The following is a 17,539-nucleotide window of genomic DNA, read 5'->3' on the forward strand; positions in this document are numbered from 1 at the left end:
ATAGATGTTAAGTGTGGAGCTGTTGAGTTGCTGGAGCTCCAGTAATAAAGGAGAGCTGTGCTTTTATGAGATCAGCCAGCACTTGTGTAATTATGCTGCAAATGAAAAGCCCTAGATTATATGTGAACTAATGGATCAAATCTATCTATCTATCTATCTATCTATCTATCTATCTATCTATCTATCTATCTATCTATCTATCTATCTGACAGTTTATATATATCTTCTGTCTCTTTCAGAAACTGCTCCACCTGCAGAACTTTAATACACTGATGGCTGTGGTCGGGGGTCTGAGTCATAGCTCTATTTCCCGGTTGAAGGAAACTCATTCTCACCTCAGCCCAGAGGTCACCAAGGTGCAACAGTCATTGCAAAAACAGCTGTTTAGTTTTTTCTAAGAATGATTAAGAAACTACTCTCTCCCTTGTCCCTAAAGTCAAACTGTCATTGAAAGCCAGCTCCCAGTGCTGAAGGAGTTCATGTGATGTTGGAAACATTTTATAAGACATAATCTTACAGTGGCCCCAGAGAAGTACTGTATGTCAAAAATGGCTCAGAAAAGTATAGATTGTTGTACAAAGGTTTTGCACAATGCAGATGTCACTTGGTTTGATGTTTTGTCATATAATGCAAATGAAATGTAGTTAGCTGGTTAACAGATGTTCAGGAGCAGGGCCACGCCCCAAACGATCACCTGACTTCCCAAAACCTCCATATATCGGGCCACCTCATACCGTACTGTTTGTTTCTTTCTCTCGAACCCACCCTTCCTTCCCTTTCTCATCCATTCAGCCAACCTTATCACACATTTTCTTTCTTTCAGGTTGTATCGGGGGGTCCTAATTGTCTGGCCTAAATATATGATAGAGACGGTACCCCCACCCTGAGTCTCTCTGAGCCATCAATTCTAGATGCCCTGATCAACCTGACCATCATCCCATTCCCTCTACCCATTTATCCTCTTTCTACTCTTCCCAAACACTCTGTTCAACTAACTGTTTCATAGCTTGTTTGTGGTGTGGTCCTAGCTAGTGAATACATTTTAGTTTTAATTTAAGTGTAATTTCAGGCCCCTGTATATGAGAAATGAATTAAAAAGAAAAAAAAAAAGCGAGTGGTCAGACGTGTGATATCTCGAACATATAACAGAAAGAGGTGATTAATTTCAGTAACTGTCATTTTCTATGCTATTGACAGATCTGGAATGAAATGACAGAGCTGGTTTCGTCAAAAGGCAATTACTGTGCTTACCGCAAAGCATTCAGTGAAAGCGAAGGGTTTAAGATCCCAATCCTAGGTGTTCACCTGAAGGACCTGATCGCCGTGCACGTGGTCTTCCCGGACTTGGTGGAGGATGGGAAAGTGAACATTGTGAAGATGCAGCAGCTGTATCTTACCTTTAATGAGCTGGTGTCCCTGCAGAGCGCTGTGGCTCAGGTGGAGCCCAACATGGACCTGATCTACCTGCTCACTGTGAGTTCTACTCACACGTCTCTAGTCATAAATCTCCACAATCAAAGTCTCACCACAGCACTGAATCACAGTGGTTTCGTCCACTTAGGGAAATTATTGGCTTTAATTTGATTTTATGTCTTTTTGTGTGAACTGTCCTTGGATCTGTACTACACAGAGGATGAAATATATGAGCTGTCCCTGCTTAGAGAACCCCGTAACCCTAAATCTCAGGTAAGATGAAAATACGGCCCATGCGTGCTCTGCTCATTCACTACTGTTCAGAAATTTATACTAATTTTTTTATTTTTATTTTTTTTATTAATTTAATATTTTTATTTAGCAAGGATGCATTAAATTGGTCAGAAAAAAAGTGACAGTAAAGACATTTATAATGTCATTTATAAAATGACATTTATAAAATGATTTGCATTGAAAAATAATTGCTTATTTTTTAAAATCCTTTGAATTGCAGTGTTATGACTCATAGCCTCTAATTCAACGTTTTGGTCATTTAATTGAAAATTTTCATAAGATGATCCTTTCTTATATAGTAACCCATTTGATATTGTGTTCACAACTGTAATCGTAACATATGATTTCTTCCTCTCTCTTAAGGAATTTCTGCTGGAAAGGGTTTCTCTTGTAAAAATCAGCGCAGAACAGAATTAATTTCATAACATCCATGTTTTTTCTGCAGCCCACGTCACCCACAACACCCAACAAACCTCTGGCTCCACTTGACTGGGCCTCTGGGGTCACCACCAAACCAGATCCCTCAGTGGTCAACAAACACATCAGGAAAGTTGTGGATGTAAGATGTTGTCAACATCAATACTCACAGACATTTATGATATTGATAAAACCAGAATATTATGATTATGTCAAGCCTATTTCTAATTTCCTGAATGGTTTAATCAGATGAATTTGATTATATGGTAGATTATATCAATGCACATTTAACAGATGTGTGTATTTAGCTTTTGCTTATTGCAACCCATTCATTAAACGTATGTATTCCTGTTTTTCATTGCATGTGAAGTCTGTCTTTCGTAACTATGACCATGACCATGACGGATACATATCTCAGGAAGACTTTGAGAGCATCGCTGCAAATTTCCCTTTCCTCGATTCCTTCTGCGTGCTTGATAAAGACCAGTAAGTAGAAAAAGCGTGCGAAATGTGTGATTCTTGTAACAGGCCCCTGCAGTGCCAAACTGCTAATGCTGTTTGTTGGTGAGAGTAGCTCATAGTCTGTGTTGTTGATCCTTTGTAAGCCTGGGCAGAGATTCAGAAGTGCTCGATGATATTGGAAGGGACTCATCTCATTTCTGACAGGGTCAATTTAGTGTGTCTGGAAATTCCACAAAGAGTTCTTCTCAACCATGCTAAACTCGTAAGCATGTTTAATCGCTGTAAATGGAGCAGAGCATGGCATGCCGACAAAACAACACCCATGATGTAATATTTAAACAAAAAATAATAAATTTTTAAACAGCATTAAAGTGCAGTGTTTTTTTTTTAGTTTTGGGAAAATACGGCAATTTTTTAAGCCTGATGCTTTCTGTACCACTGGATGAATGCACAAAAGTTTATTTATGTATTTATTTTTATTTTTATTTTTATTTTAGAAAAAATGCATCATGTATAATGCGTCATTAGTCACTTCAGGCCATGCAGCTGCTCAGTGTGGGTTACCTGCTGCACTGTCAAAAGGCTGAAGGTCACATCTCTCGGGGAAGGATGCACAGCATCAGGCATACACAGACTCTCTCACACACTCAGAAATTCCCCAGGCGTCCTCTGTGGTTCATCTTAGCTGTTCAGTGCTCAAACCGCATTATTGGCATGTGACTGCATGCATTTCTCCTGAGCTCTTGAAAGTGAAAAAAGTGAAAGTCGTGACATTTGCCAAGTATGGTAACCCATACTTGGAATTGGTGCTCTGCATTTAACCCATCCAAGTGCACACACACAGCAGTGAGAAGTGAACACATACCCAGAGCAGTGGGCATTGAGGGTGGAAGAGAGCGCTGTTCATTCACTCCCGACCCACCTACAACTCTTGCCAGCACAGAGACTTCTGGTTACAAGTCCAATTCGCTAACCATTAGGCCACAGCTGCCCCCCTTTTGCACTCACACTAACGGTTCTATTCAAATATCGTACCTGTTTTGACACGGGAAGCAAAGAAATACTGCTTTATGAGCTGGAGGATATCATGATGATCTCTCTCTTTTTGTGCAGGGATGGATTGATCAGTAAGGATGAGATGATGGCGTATTTCCTGCGTGCCAACCCGCTGCTTCAGTGTAAGATGGGACCTGGATTTATTCACAACTTCCAGGAGATGACTTACCTAAAGCCAACATTTTGTGAACACTGCGCTGGATTTGTAAGAGCTGATTTTATTTGGCACATAAAGAACTACTAAATTTACTTATTTCCATTCACACCAGCACAACTGGTAATGTAGTTTGAGAGATTTATGCAGAGATACTCTCTGGCACTGAAGTTCAGTAGAAATCTTCTGAGGGCTTCAGCACTGCGTGTGTATGTGTGTGCAAACAAGAATACCTAGCAAGACCTGAGTTTACCACAACATCACATAACCGATGCAGATGATGTTTAAAGGTTAAATCCAACCTTAAAACCACGGTGTCTAGCTGTTTCTCACTCCCAAGATTTCTGGCTAGTTAAGTTAAAAATTGTATTGCTATTCTCATTACAGGCCAAGTGGCTGACCGTTAAAAAAAAATGAAATGCACCACCATTAATACGTTTGGGGTCAGTCACATTTTTATTTTTCTTAAAGAAATGTTATACTTTTGTTTAGCGAGAATGCTTTAAAAATGCCTTGATGAGCATAAGAGACTTCTGTCTAATCTAAAACATTAAAAATTAAAAGTATTACCGACCCCAAACTTTTCAACAAGAATAAATGAAGGATGTTTTTGGATTATTTAACAAAACATAAAACCACTGGATTTTTTTTTATATATATAAAACAGAAGTACAAAATTATGTCTTTCCTAGTAAATGCAGCACTTTTCCTGTTGCCACTGAACTAAACATTCTGTGCTGATGAACTATAGAGTGAGTGTATACACTACAGTGAGTGTTCAGTCATAGTCACTGCTGCTCAAATTGTTCTGTATTTACACAGATGGTTAGACAGGAATCCGCTGAGTTAACACGCACATTCTTTGAAACAGACTTTCAGACACACACACACACACACATACACACACAGAGAGAGAGAGATCTACCTTGTCACACTGTATTGCACAGGAAGAGTGCAATGTGAGGAAGTATCCTGTTTATTACTCATGGGTCTGTGTACAGAAAACCATAAATTCAAACAGCATGAACCTGCTGCTTCTTTCCCCAATTCATATTTACTTACATGCTTCTCTCTCTCCATTTTGTTGTCTTCATGCCCTTCCTTTTCACCCCGTGGTCCATGTTTTCAGCTCTGGGGAATTATTAAACAAGGATACAAGTGCAAAGGTAAAACATAAATAAATAGAGCAAATCACAGTAGATGTTGATGATTGAGCAGTGCACTAATCTTGTAAAATCATTACTAGTTTCTTTTCTCTTTTTATTTAGTTGATATTAGTGGCTTTATATATTGTATTTATTACATTTAAAAAAATAATAGAAATTGGTCCCATGGATGTGTGCATAATATTTTGATAAATATATATATATATATATATATTTTAATTATTTTATTGTGTACAATTGTCATTTATATATCCAGGTAAATGCACACTTTCTGTTGCTTGTTTTCAGACTGTGGTGTGAACTGCCATAAACAGTGTCGAGAGCTACTGGTTTTGGCGTGTCGACGTCTCCCTCGGTCCACATCACTGGGCAATGTGTCTCCTGGAGTGCTCACACACAGCTCTTTACCCAGCAGCCCCAATCTGCCCACCTGTAAAGGTGAAAATACACCTGTACAGTACATCACCATCTGCTTATCTCAGAGTAAAACAGAGTAAAATGCATAGATGAGTGTGATCTCTCTCTCTCTCTCTCTCTCTCTCTCTCTCTCTCTCTCTCTCTCAAGCACACACAAACATGCACTTAACATTGGAAATTGCTATATCGTCTTTTCTACATCCATTAAAAATATATATATAATAATTTAATGTGAAAGTTAGTATCACCATATGGTTTCACTGAAAAAACAACTATTTGCCAGTCATTGATTAAACATAAATCAAGATATATTCTTTGCAAACAAGTTCCCAATTCCCTTTGCTTGTATTCTCTTGTCCTGTTATTGCACAGATGATGATGATGAGGTGTTTACGTTCCCTGCTGTGTCGCCATCGTCAGGCTCTGACCTGGAAGGAAAATCCATCACCCTGATGACCGGTTCAGCTCAGCGCATCTCAGTGCGGCTCCAGAGAGCCACCACCAGTCAGGCCACGCAGACAGAACCCCTGTGGTCCGAAAATGGCTGGGTGGCCATTGCAGACAGCGGGTCACACACCTTCCCCAAGATGAGGTACAGGCCACACCGCAAAGCATCCAAGAGCAAAGGCTTTGCTCGCTGGGAGAACGACACACAGAGTTCGGCAGCGATGAGGAACAGCAGGAGCTCACATGAACACAGTGAAGATTCACAGCAGAATGGACTCGCAGAACAACATATGAACAAATCTAGGACCTCTGAGGTACGATTGAGCGAAAAGCATCTCATTTGAATTCTGAAGAAATGATCCTGTAACTATTTTTAAAGCTGCAGTCAGTGTGTTGTCCTCAGATTTGTTTGAACAAGACGACCTTGTGTATCCCACAAACCACCCCCTTGTTTCACTGTCTTTTAATTCCTGCCTCTCTCATGGCCCTGAAACATCTTTTCATGAAACTTTGCTCAACCATTGCCATGGAAACGCCAAGGTTCCACCGTCTGGCCCCTTCTCTCGTCACTCTAGAGATAATCTTTTTCAGAGGCCGCAGAGCCCTGAGCACCACAGCACTCATGCTGATGGGCCTAATTATGGAGTAGCACTAACCTGAGTAGGCTGTTATTTTAGGACCTGGCAGACACTTTGTTTTGGGCTAAAATTAAAGGCATATGTCAAACCAGGATTGTGTTGCTGTGTTTGTTAAATTCAGATCTCTATGTCATTTGTAGAACAAGCTTTAAAAAAGCAGGGTCACTTGACACAGGGATTTAACCGTTGTTGCACCTGTCAGCGTTACAGTGCAGAATTCCTTTTTTTTTTTTTTTAGGTGATTAGCTCATGAATATTCATGTTTAAGTTACTTAAACATTTTTAATCTTTTTAGGTGGACGTATAAAACCACAATACTTCATATAAACTATTTTTATAATAATAATTATTGTAATAATTATAATCATTTATTTTTATGTTCCAGATGTGGATTCTTATAAATATATAATAAATATAAATGTATAAATAAATATAAATATTTACATGATAATATATTTTAAAATGTAATTCATTCTTATGGCAAAGCTGAATTTTATCAATGTTGAAAACACTTGTGCTGTTTAATATTATTGTGGAAACCATGACATATTTTGTGTCAAGAATGTTTAATAAATATAATTTCAAAAGAACAGTAATGATTTTGTAAATAAAAATGTGATATTATTAATTTCTTTACTGTCTTACTTTTGATCAATTTAATGCATCCTTGCTGAATAAAATGTTTTTTTTTTTTTTTTTTTTTTTTTATCCTCAGACTTTTTAATTGTAGTGTACACTGATGGACATATTGCCAGATATATAAAATATAAAACATATAACATAAAATAAAATTAAATAACTAAAAAACAAACAAAAAAAAAATCTAAGATTTTTTTTTTTTTTAAAGTTCATTTTCTGGTGATTGAAAAAAAAAAACATTTTTTTTCATGTTGCTATCCTGTTACTAGAGTGTTCAGAGTTTGATTACTTCCCCCTCCAAAATCCCAAAAGCATACTGAAATTGTTCTCTGTCATGTGTCCTCATTATCTTCCACTGTGTGTTTTCAGATCAGCTGACTTGACTGCTCTGTGGGCCCATGCAGGACACCCTGGAGCCTGTCAGGACCACGGCCCAGAGGGCTGTCCGCTCTTGGGGGCATGCTGGGGTGTCTCATGCCTCCAGTGGATCAGGAATAGGGCCACTATTTCTACAGCCACAGTAAAAGAGGTGCAGCAGGCAACCCGCTGACTGAACTGGGGGAAGGGTTGCATCAAAGGAAAGGTCTTGGACTAAGCAGAGAGTGACTGCACTGTGCTGTCCTGTAACAGACAGGTTGGAAACCTAAAAGAATCACTGGAAGCTGACAAGACGGATACATCAGCGTGATAATAGATGTGTGAGCAAGAGTATTCAAGGTATGCTGTTGACGTGTTTTCGACGCACACTCTGATTTTCGTTCTTTAAAAACACTACTCAGAAAGGACACACTGGATGTGAAGGTTATATTCAGGCTGTCTGAAGTCGTAAGTGGAACTGGCACATGTAACGGAGGGAAAGATTAATATGAACGCATGTATGATAGAACATTAAAACACTAACTTCATTTATGTGTTACCCAGCAACACATTATAATTGTGGAATAAGTGGAATAAGTGGAAGGTACTTCGAGTTTTAAAACCCTTTACCCCAAATATAATTATAAAAACCACCTACACTCTTTCAAAGATTATTTCTCACATGTTTTGCACCGTAGTTGTGTCTCCTGTGCTTGAGAAAAGACAGACAAGAGTCCATGAAGAAACATCTGACCTTATGCATCATTACATCAACAGTGCTTAGCAACATTGATAGCTATGTAAGATCAAAATTATCTTTATATATATATATATATATATATATATATATATATATATATATATATATATATATATATGAATTCAAAGACTTCAATTCTGCCGACCCAGGTGTGCCATCGACCAGGTGTTTATATGGCCTCTGTTGCTAAGCACCAGATGAGTCCATCGATAGTCTGTCGCCAAGACAACACAGTGTCCTCCAGCACCATACTGTATGTTCTGAAATAAGTTGGACACCCAAACATCTCCGCTCAGTTAGAGCCCAACAGGCTCAGATGGGACAAGCCTCATACGATCATTTTTGCAGACTGTGTGTGTGTGTGTGTGTTTGTGAGTGAGTGTGTGTGTGTGTGAGAGAGAGAGAGAGAAACCACACAGGTGGATCAACAGATCATCTAAGACAAACAGTGATTATGGTGGGTCTTTGAGCCTATAGGATTAGATGCTCTTCTGGCACCACAATTGCAGATTTAAAGAGACAGTTGCCCAAAGAATGAACATTCTGTCATTATTTACTCATGGCTTTCGTAGCTAAAATGAGTTTATTTGTTGTATTTATTGTGGAAAACAAAAGGATTTTCATACAATGAAAGTGAATGGTGACCATGTCTGTTAGGCAAGATTTTCAGTGAATATCAGTTTAAATTTTAATTTATTACTCTCAAAAAAATCTAGTGAAGGCTTATGAAGACGGCTTTGACAAAAAAATTTGTCTTGTTGTTGGTTCCCATTCACTTTCATTGTATGGAAGAAAGCATCTTAAAAGAAGTCTTCACAAAAGAAAGTCATATGATTTGAAACAACATGCTAGGAATTAAATGATTACAGAATTAATGTTAGATGCCAGTGGCTCATGTTAATGATATCCTGAAGCAGTTGAGAACCATATCTGTCATCTGAAGCCTTGATGTGTAGTGCTGAAAGCACTTACCTGTTGCCAGAATCAGATTATTATTCTAATGCTGTGCTAATGATTCTGCTCTCATCTGTTTATGGCTGATTAAAGGAGGCATGTGTATCTGTAGTGCTAGTTAGCATTCAAATTGTCAGAGATCAGAAGAGAGGTGTTAAAGGCATATGCTAAATTTAATATTTTGCTTTGATGCAGCATATCAAGCATACTACTGAAAGAGATAGTTCACCCAAAAAATATGATTCTGTCATTGTTTAATCACCTTACAGCAACATTTTGAGAATTTTTTTTTTCTTTTTTCATACAATGAAAGTCAATGGATACCAAGACTGTTTGGATGCCAACATCCTTCAAAATATAATCTATTACTTTTTTTTTATTATTTGCTTTTTTCTAAATCAGATTTTTGGCTTAACTATCCCTTTAAAGTTAAACATTTAAGCATGACTTTCAGAGCCTTAAAGTAGCCGAACCTCCTGTTGGATATTTCTAATACATCTGTTGTCTTTCACTTATTGATAAGTGAGAATTACTGCAAAAGCGTTGTTATGATCATTCAAGCGCACGTTATTTGACTTATGAGCAGCAGCTGCCATATTAACACATTTTCTTGTGCAAACATCTTTACGTAATATAAGGTTTGCGAAATCAAGAGATGTATATTGAAAAACTGATGACTCTTGCCACTTCTGGGCCATCGGTTGATATGGCCAATAATTAATGCTGTAAAATGATCAACCTTGTCATTGCTGTATTGATTATAGTCTTATGAATGTTTCTGGTTGATGCCAGGTCTACATGAGGAAAAGGTGTACATTTACTACATTTTGAACATCAACATACATGTCTTATTTCCAAGGTTTTCACTGCACATTTTTTTCCTAACAAAATTTCTGAGCTTCACTATATAAAAAAAATAGAGCATTCTAATTATTGTTAGGATTTTCCAATGCTGAAATAAGGTTGTGTGCAGTGAGCAGGTCATCTCAGCATCTCAGGGTTGCCAGTGAAAATAAGCTTGACCCATAAAACCGATTATTAAACAACAAGGGACTTTTACCATCTTGGACTGGAATATTTGTAGACCATTTATGTAACTTTAGCTTGAAAACACATAAAAGTATTATATTAAAAGTATTTATAGTGTATTTTTGAAGACAAAATATCTGGAAATAGATATGAACTGTTTTAACTAGAAGCAGCGTATTAATTGAATACATATGTAGAAATGTTTTATGATTCCTTCATTGCACTCTTATAATTCACTTGTTCATGGAAACCATCAATAACACTACCTTATAACAGACTAATCCAAACTTTTTTTGGCTTTAAAAAATTCTAGTTTGTGTTGATGACTGGTTTAAAACTGTGATTAAGTGACGTTGAATGTTAAGAAATGTTTAGGATTTGCCACATTTTACAATAGAAAACAAAAATAAGTTGCTGTCTATCGCCCTCATGTGGCCACTGTATTTCTAAGCATGTCACGATCACACTGCATCATAGGAATCTGCATAATTTCTGTAGAATTCTTGTATTTAATTTAGTTCTTTTTGTCACTGTAATTGCTGATATTTTATTGCCAGTAAAGTAATGCAAGAAAATGAAAGAAATTGTCATAATTTGAAAATAATCAGTTTTCTGTGATTAAAAATTGTTAATAAAATAAAATACACCAAGACAGTGAGCTCTTTTCTTTATGGTGTATTTAATCATTCATAAACCTTCACACACTGTAAAGGTGAACTGTAACCATTCTTTCCCAAAACAGCAAAAAGCTCCAATCATGTCAGTCAGTCAATCTCAGGGTTTCCACACAGTCAAATGAACATTCACATATGAGCATGACCTTTACTCATATGTTAACAAAATCCCACTGAGAGAGATAAGAAAAAGAAGAAAAACATTTTCATGTGCTGATCAATGAATTGATAGGATGGACATTGAGAATTAATGATGTTAAAGTAACATTTCCCTAAGTAAAAATAGAATAACAAAAGTTTGATAACTTCCTAGTATAAGGCTTCGTCAGATTGTCGGGGCAGCGCGATCAGGCAGTAGACTGGACCGATGTCAATCATCAATGAGGAAGGAAGAAGAAAAACCCAGCAACACAAAGTTCATCCTAGTTTTTTGGCAACCCAAGCACGCACTTCCAAATAACTGAAGTAGTTTAAATGGTATCTCTGAAGCAGAACAATTTAAACCAACCGTAGACATGCAGAAGTACATTGTTCATTCAGAGGAGATCTCTGTAAAGCAGACTCCACAGGCACCATGTGAATGATGAGATGTTATACCTATCCGCTCATTCAGAGGCCTGTGTCTCTCTCAGTCTCCTACCATCAGAGAACTGTAGCTCCTCTTTGAAGCTATAGATCGCAGTAACCGTCTCTTTTCAGCTAGTAAACTGTCTTCCCTGGCCAAAGCCGGCCTGGTTATACTGGTGCCCACCTTGCTGAAAGAACTGCTCAAATTGCCCACCTTGGTTAAAATTTTGCCCACCTCTTCCACCCCATCCTCCTCCCTGCCCACTTCCTCTTCCTCGTCCTCTACCCCCACGCCCGCCCCTTCCTCCTCTCTCCTGGTTTCGTCCTCCATCTTGATAGTAGCCTTCGTGCTGGTAACTCCCACCTCCACCCTGATATCCTCCTCCTGGGTAGCCTGGTCCTTGCTGGCCTCCTTGGTAGCCTCCTCCTCGATATCCACTGTCCTGGTAATGGCCCTGGTATCCACCTCCACCTCCACCAGAGCTATCCTGCCAGTTCCCCTGCGCTTTACCTCCACGGTGGTCTCCTCTCCCACCTCTGCCGGTACCTCCTCCTCCTCTCTCATGACCTCCACGGCCTCCTTGCTGATCATAGCCACCTCTTCCACCACCTCTTCCTCCTCCTCCACCACCACCACCAGAGTAGTACTGTCCTCCACTGCCCCCTTGTGGACCATCTTGCCGTTTCTGCCAAGTGGGCATCTCTGGAGGTGGGGCTTCAATCTCATTGGGTCTCCCTCCTCGATCAGGAACACGACCCATCCGGACCTAATAAACACAAGAATAATTAATTCACTGGTATGTACATTACTACGTTTTTTTAAAGGGGTCCTATTATGCTCTTTTACAAAGTCTTGATTTTGTTTTGGGGGTTGTACTACAACAGGCTCTAATACTATGTTATTAGAAAAACAAATTTTTCACATACTTTATAGGAACATATAAAAAAAATTTAATATCATGGAAAAGTAATTTTTGTAATTTAATTCAAAAAAAGCAAACTTTCTTATATTCTAGATTCATTGCACACAAACTCTGCAATGAACTCTGGATTCTGTGCCTCTCCAGTCTTCCTCCAGGCTCCAGACCTTGATTTCCAAATGAAATGCAAAATTTACTTTCATCTGAAAAAAGGACTGTGGACCGCTGAGCAACAGTCCAGTTCTTTTTCTCCTTACCCCAGGTGAGATGCTTTTTATGTTTTTTTTTTCTGGTTCAGGAGTGGCTTGGTTCTAGGAATGTGACAGCTGTAGCCCATTTCCTGAAGATGTCTGAGCGAGGTGACTCTTGATGCGCTGACTCTGGCTTCAGTCCACTCCTTGTGAAGCTCCCCCAAGTTCTTGAATCGGCTTTTTCTGACAATCTTCCCAAGGCTTTGGTCATCCCTGTTGCTTGTGCACCTTTTCCTACCACACTTTTTCCATCCAGTCAACTTTCTATAAATATATATTTCAATACAGCACTCTGTGAACAGCAAGCCCTTTCAGCAATAACCTTCTGTGACTTACCCTCCTTGTGGAGGGTGTCGATGATCCTCTTCTGGACAACTGTCAAGTCAGTAGTCTTTCCCATAATTGTAACCAACAGAATTAAAACAAAACAAAAAACTGAAATATTTCAGTTTGTGTGCAATGAATCTAGAATTTAAGAAAGTTTGCCTTTTTGAATTAAATTACAAAAAATAAAGAACATTTCCATGATATTCTAACTTTAGATGTACCTGTACAATATTACAACACCTCTCTCCCCCCAGTCTGGCATGAACGGCTTGAATAGTTCCTGTATCAAATGAAGGCCCGCCTTCTGAAATATGAAATGTGCTGTGATTGGTTAGCTGGGCCAATGTGTGTTGTGACTGGCAGCACTCGGGCGCCTTGTCGGGAAATGTCATGCCTCTTACCATAGCTGCCTGCTGCGAGCTTCAGTGTAAATATTGTGTCAAAATCAAATCAATTTGAGCGGTATTTAAACCCGGATGATTGTAACCACTGTAAGTTCGTCTACCTTGGGAGAGCTAGCGCGTCCCCGACATAGTGATAACACTCATTGCCTTCTCTAGTGCAGTTCAACTAGGTCTCATCCCATTCGTGTGTGATATCACAAATCCCAGAAAATATTCGTTGTAGTCCAAACGAGTCGTTTTGAATTGGAGTTTGAGCTTTGTAACTTCAAGACCTTTTTTTATGCTCAAACATCTACATTACAGACTAACTAAAGTTGAAAAAGTGAAAAAGCATAATAGCACACCTCTAAATAAACTGATTAAATGTGACAGTATTTCAAATAAATGCTGTTCTTTTGGACTTTCTATTCTTCAAAAGAACCCTAAAACAACATGCATCACAGTTTCCACAAAAATATTAAGCTGCAAAACATTGATAATGGAGTTGTTGTTTTTTTTTAAACACTAAATCAGCATATTATCATCATGTGAAACTGCTGAAAATTACATTAAAATAAAGCAGTTATTTACAATCATAATATTTCTCAATATTACTGTTTTTACTGTATTTTTATATAAATGCAGCCTTAGTGAGCATAAGAGATTTCCTTCAAAAACGTCTGAAAATCAGACCAACTTCTAACTTCTGAAATAGTGCAGCTACAATTAAAAATTACATAAAGTTTAAAAGAATGTGAAAATACATTCAAAATGAACCCACCTTGTTAATGGCACAGGCTGTTTTCTCCCTGATGTGACCACTGCTGGTTCTCAAGATCTTTGATAAATCTTCTCTAGCAGCAAACAGGTGAGCCACAGACACTTTGGATTTAGTGGCCAGCACCACACGACGAGGCTGGTACACTTTCGAAAGTCTATCAACATGTGTCTGCATAGAATTACAAAGTCAAAGTGATTTAAAATTTAATCCATGTCACATTTTTATTCAGTCTTTTAGTTTAATCAGTGTAAACTTTTTGTTTTATGTTATACGTGAAGTAAAACGAGTACCTTGGCTCTTTCTGACCAGCCAAAAGACTGCACCGTCACATCCAGACGTTTTAGCAACATCTTTCTTCTGACTTCATACTCATTCACAAGTGCTTGATTTATTGCTTCAATTTTCTCCTGGGGGTAAAAAACGACACACACTTCCAATTAAAATGTGCAATTTAACTCTGTTCAAATTTAAAATGCTTAGTTTAGTGCTTTCAGAAGATTAAAATCAAAACCAGAGCTTACCCAATGTACAGGACCCAGTGGTTTCTTCAGTAGAGGTTCTCCTATATGAGAGCGAGGGACCTTGGACAAAGCTTCCTTCAGCTGTGGAAAAAAATTGATTAGAACCTACTAGCTTACTGTACAAACAATCAACAACTCTCATTCACCAATAAACATGCACATGCATTCTCATGAACAGAAAAGATTTTAATGCAATATTACATAAGCTTCACAACAGGTGCATCATTCTAATGCTGATTAATCTAGATTCTTCTAAATGGAATGTGTAACAGCAGTTAATAATTAGAATTGGATCTAAATATGATCATACATAAAAACATAAAAAAATCATGACTTGGAAGTGTGAAAATGTTTTCATTAATTGAAATAAAGCTGAAATCAATTAAATTAGATAAAAAACAAATGCAAACAAAAATCACATTTCCTTACTAACTTAAAATAGGTTTAAGATGATGTATTAAGTTTAAAGATAAAGCTAAATAAATATATATTTTTTTTTTGTAAACTACTAAAAATGACAAAAACTCAAATTAAAATGAAAACTAAAACATTAAATGTAAAAGTTAATTCAACATATTAATAAATACTATATTATTATATGAATAATACTAAAATAACACCGGTGTGAAAGCACAGTGGTTTTCTGCACAAATCCATTAGTGATCCAATGTGTGTGCACACATTTATTACATTAACATAAACTGCCTGTTCATAAACCTCACTTTTTTCTCAATACCACTGAAAAACTGGAACATGGTGATGTTGGCAGGAGGTTTGGACATGCCCAGAGCCATACAGATGCTCTTCAGCTCCATGAAGACTTCACTGCCGCCTGTCTCCTGCACCTTCTTCTGGGGCTGGTTTATCAGAATCATCCTAGACGCCTCAAGCTCGGAGATCAAGAAGCCTGGAAGAATGGTATGAGTATGAAAAATATTAATGATGTCAAAGGATCTTGAAACAATGATACTTTACCACTGAAACACTATAATAGTTTTTAATCATTGTTATAGTCATTTTTTCGTGTCTATATAGTTCATATTAATTTTTAAAGTCATTTATACTTGTTTTAGTAAATCAAGTTAAAAGAAAAGAAAACGAGAACTGCTGCGTTGGCATCTAGCCTAAAAAAGTTGAAATTAATATTTTTATTTATTTTAGTTAACTTTGTTTAGAAATTCACCAACACTCCATGATTCTGTTTACATACTTAGCAGTAAAAGGGAGTTGTTTGCATTCAGCAGACGTTTGGTGACCTCTCCGGTGACGAGAGCAGGATACGGACAGCACAGCTCAGCTAAAAGACCACTCATCTCCAGCTGAAACCCCTCAGCCTCACTCGGACCTGCACAAGCCACACCCAAACAAACCGCAGACAAGACCCAGAGTTCACTCTCTCACTGACACTTCCTTGGTCCCGTAGGTCACATTTTATATGCAGGATCACACTCACAGTTGGTCGCCTGCACATTCTCCTCTAGTCTGCAGTACAGCTTCAGCTCAGACACAAGCCAGGCACAGAGTTTAGTGAACTCTGGAGATGCAGCGCCACCAGTCACAGCTGTCTCAAGAGCTCTGTTCTCGAGCAGAGGACCCTGGTATCTGCAAACACACACAAACACACTTTTCTGAGCAGTTTATTTGCTTATGCTTGCATTTCGATATGGTTCTGGGTCATCCTGCACTGCTATTTAGGTGGATGTGAAGGGACACATTGATGTTGCAACAGTGCAATATCTAAGCATACCTCTGGTATGTATTTAAAATCTAAACGCTTTCAATTAAGAAAATACGACATTATACAACAGTTAGTTCTGGTCCTCAAATAGCATTACCATTACCAATAATTTACCAATTACATCTAAAGATCTTTATTCTCACACGAATACGACCCATCCCTACCAGTCCTTCACTGATTCTAGAACACTCCACGAGTTTAATGATCGTGTAACTCGTCTGACACATCGGGAGCTGGGAATATGGTGACAGAGGTGTGCTCATTTAGGCCATAATGATTCAGGCTATTTATGGCGGAGGAGATATTTGAGATTTTTGAGCACTGCTGACGCTGCACGGCCCAATCACTTCATTGACTATGCTCTCAAATACGTGTGCCAACATCCCCAGCTCTGATATAATATGACAGACAACAAATCACGGGGAATTAAAAATGAATTCAGAGCAGGGAAAGCGGTTCTGTTTCTCAGATCACGCAGAACACCGGCGTTCCAAAACATGCGTGCACGAGCTCAGATTTATGCCGTTAAACCGAAAATAAAAACGGCTAATAATGCAACAACAACAAAACAAATAACAACAACGAGAGGTATGATTCACCTACCCAAGGTCCTCCAAAGAATCAAGAGTTTCAGTAAGCTCCATTGTAAAGCACTTTCTCTGGCAGCTGTAAAGACTGCAACGTTAGGTTGGCATAATGGAGTAGAAGGATACTGGGGGTCCTCGCAATTCCTGTAGGCGACCAGAAACATGCCGGAAACATTTTATCCGTTCTTGCGTTCACTTTTTTTTTTTTTTTTTTTTTTTTTTTTTTTTTTTTTTGGCTTCACAAATTATCTTAAAGAAAATATACAATATATTTCAAATAATTACGAATTAAATTATAAAGCGAATCATTTGTTTTATTTAATAACTAATTTATAATATTTTCATAATTGTTATATATATTGTTTTCATGTATTAATTTATTATTTGCTATGAATAAATGAGAATACTGGATCTATATATTTAAAAAAAAAAAAAGCCGTACAAAGCCTTTATTTAACATACTAAATTCTGTTATTAATTTGCATTTTGTTTTTTCGTATTTTTAATTCACCCTTTATTTTATCACGTACTATATACATAATTGTATTGTTCTCTCTCTCTCTAAAAAAAAAAAGGAAATTATACAC

At 37.8% G+C, this 17,539-nt stretch overlaps 2 protein-coding genes across 4 annotated transcripts in view; one reads left to right on the forward strand and one right to left on the reverse strand.

The window, feature by feature from the left end:
* The window catches only part of LOC109070463 (ras guanyl-releasing protein 3-like), a 34,430-nt gene extending 23,564 nt beyond the window's left edge, over positions 1-10,866 (forward strand). For all 3 annotated transcript variants that reach the window (XM_042773962.1, XM_042773961.1, XM_042773963.1), the window contains 10 exons: positions 240-356; positions 1,198-1,473; positions 1,606-1,686; positions 2,153-2,266; positions 2,495-2,610; positions 3,700-3,847; positions 4,926-4,962; positions 5,251-5,400; positions 5,752-6,140; positions 7,473-10,866. In XM_042773962.1, the coding sequence (XP_042629896.1) occupies positions 240-356; positions 1,198-1,473; positions 1,606-1,686; positions 2,153-2,266; positions 2,495-2,610; positions 3,700-3,847; positions 4,926-4,962; positions 5,251-5,400; positions 5,752-6,140; positions 7,473-7,481 (1,437 nt within the window). In that variant the 3' untranslated portion in view covers positions 7,482-10,866. The remainder of the gene's footprint in view (positions 1-239; positions 357-1,197; positions 1,474-1,605; positions 1,687-2,152; positions 2,267-2,494; positions 2,611-3,699; positions 3,848-4,925; positions 4,963-5,250; positions 5,401-5,751; positions 6,141-7,472) is intronic.
* Positions 10,864-17,099, reverse strand: LOC109072002 (protein FAM98A-like). The gene is made up of 8 exons (XM_042773964.1): positions 16,969-17,099; positions 16,081-16,229; positions 15,838-15,972; positions 15,350-15,534; positions 14,628-14,708; positions 14,397-14,513; positions 14,107-14,274; positions 10,864-12,211 (listed from the first exon to the last, which is right to left on the reverse strand). Exons 1-8 carry the CDS (start codon positions 17,007-17,009, stop codon positions 11,573-11,575), a joined length of 1,515 nt encoding a protein of 504 aa, XP_042629898.1. The 5' UTR covers positions 17,010-17,099; the 3' UTR covers positions 10,864-11,572.
* Positions 17,100-17,539: the final 440 nt, after the last annotated feature.

This window comes from Cyprinus carpio, chromosome A17, assembly GCF_018340385.1.
Source record: "Cyprinus carpio isolate SPL01 chromosome A17, ASM1834038v1, whole genome shotgun sequence".
In the NCBI taxonomy this organism is placed as follows: domain Eukaryota; kingdom Metazoa; phylum Chordata; class Actinopteri; order Cypriniformes; family Cyprinidae; genus Cyprinus; species Cyprinus carpio.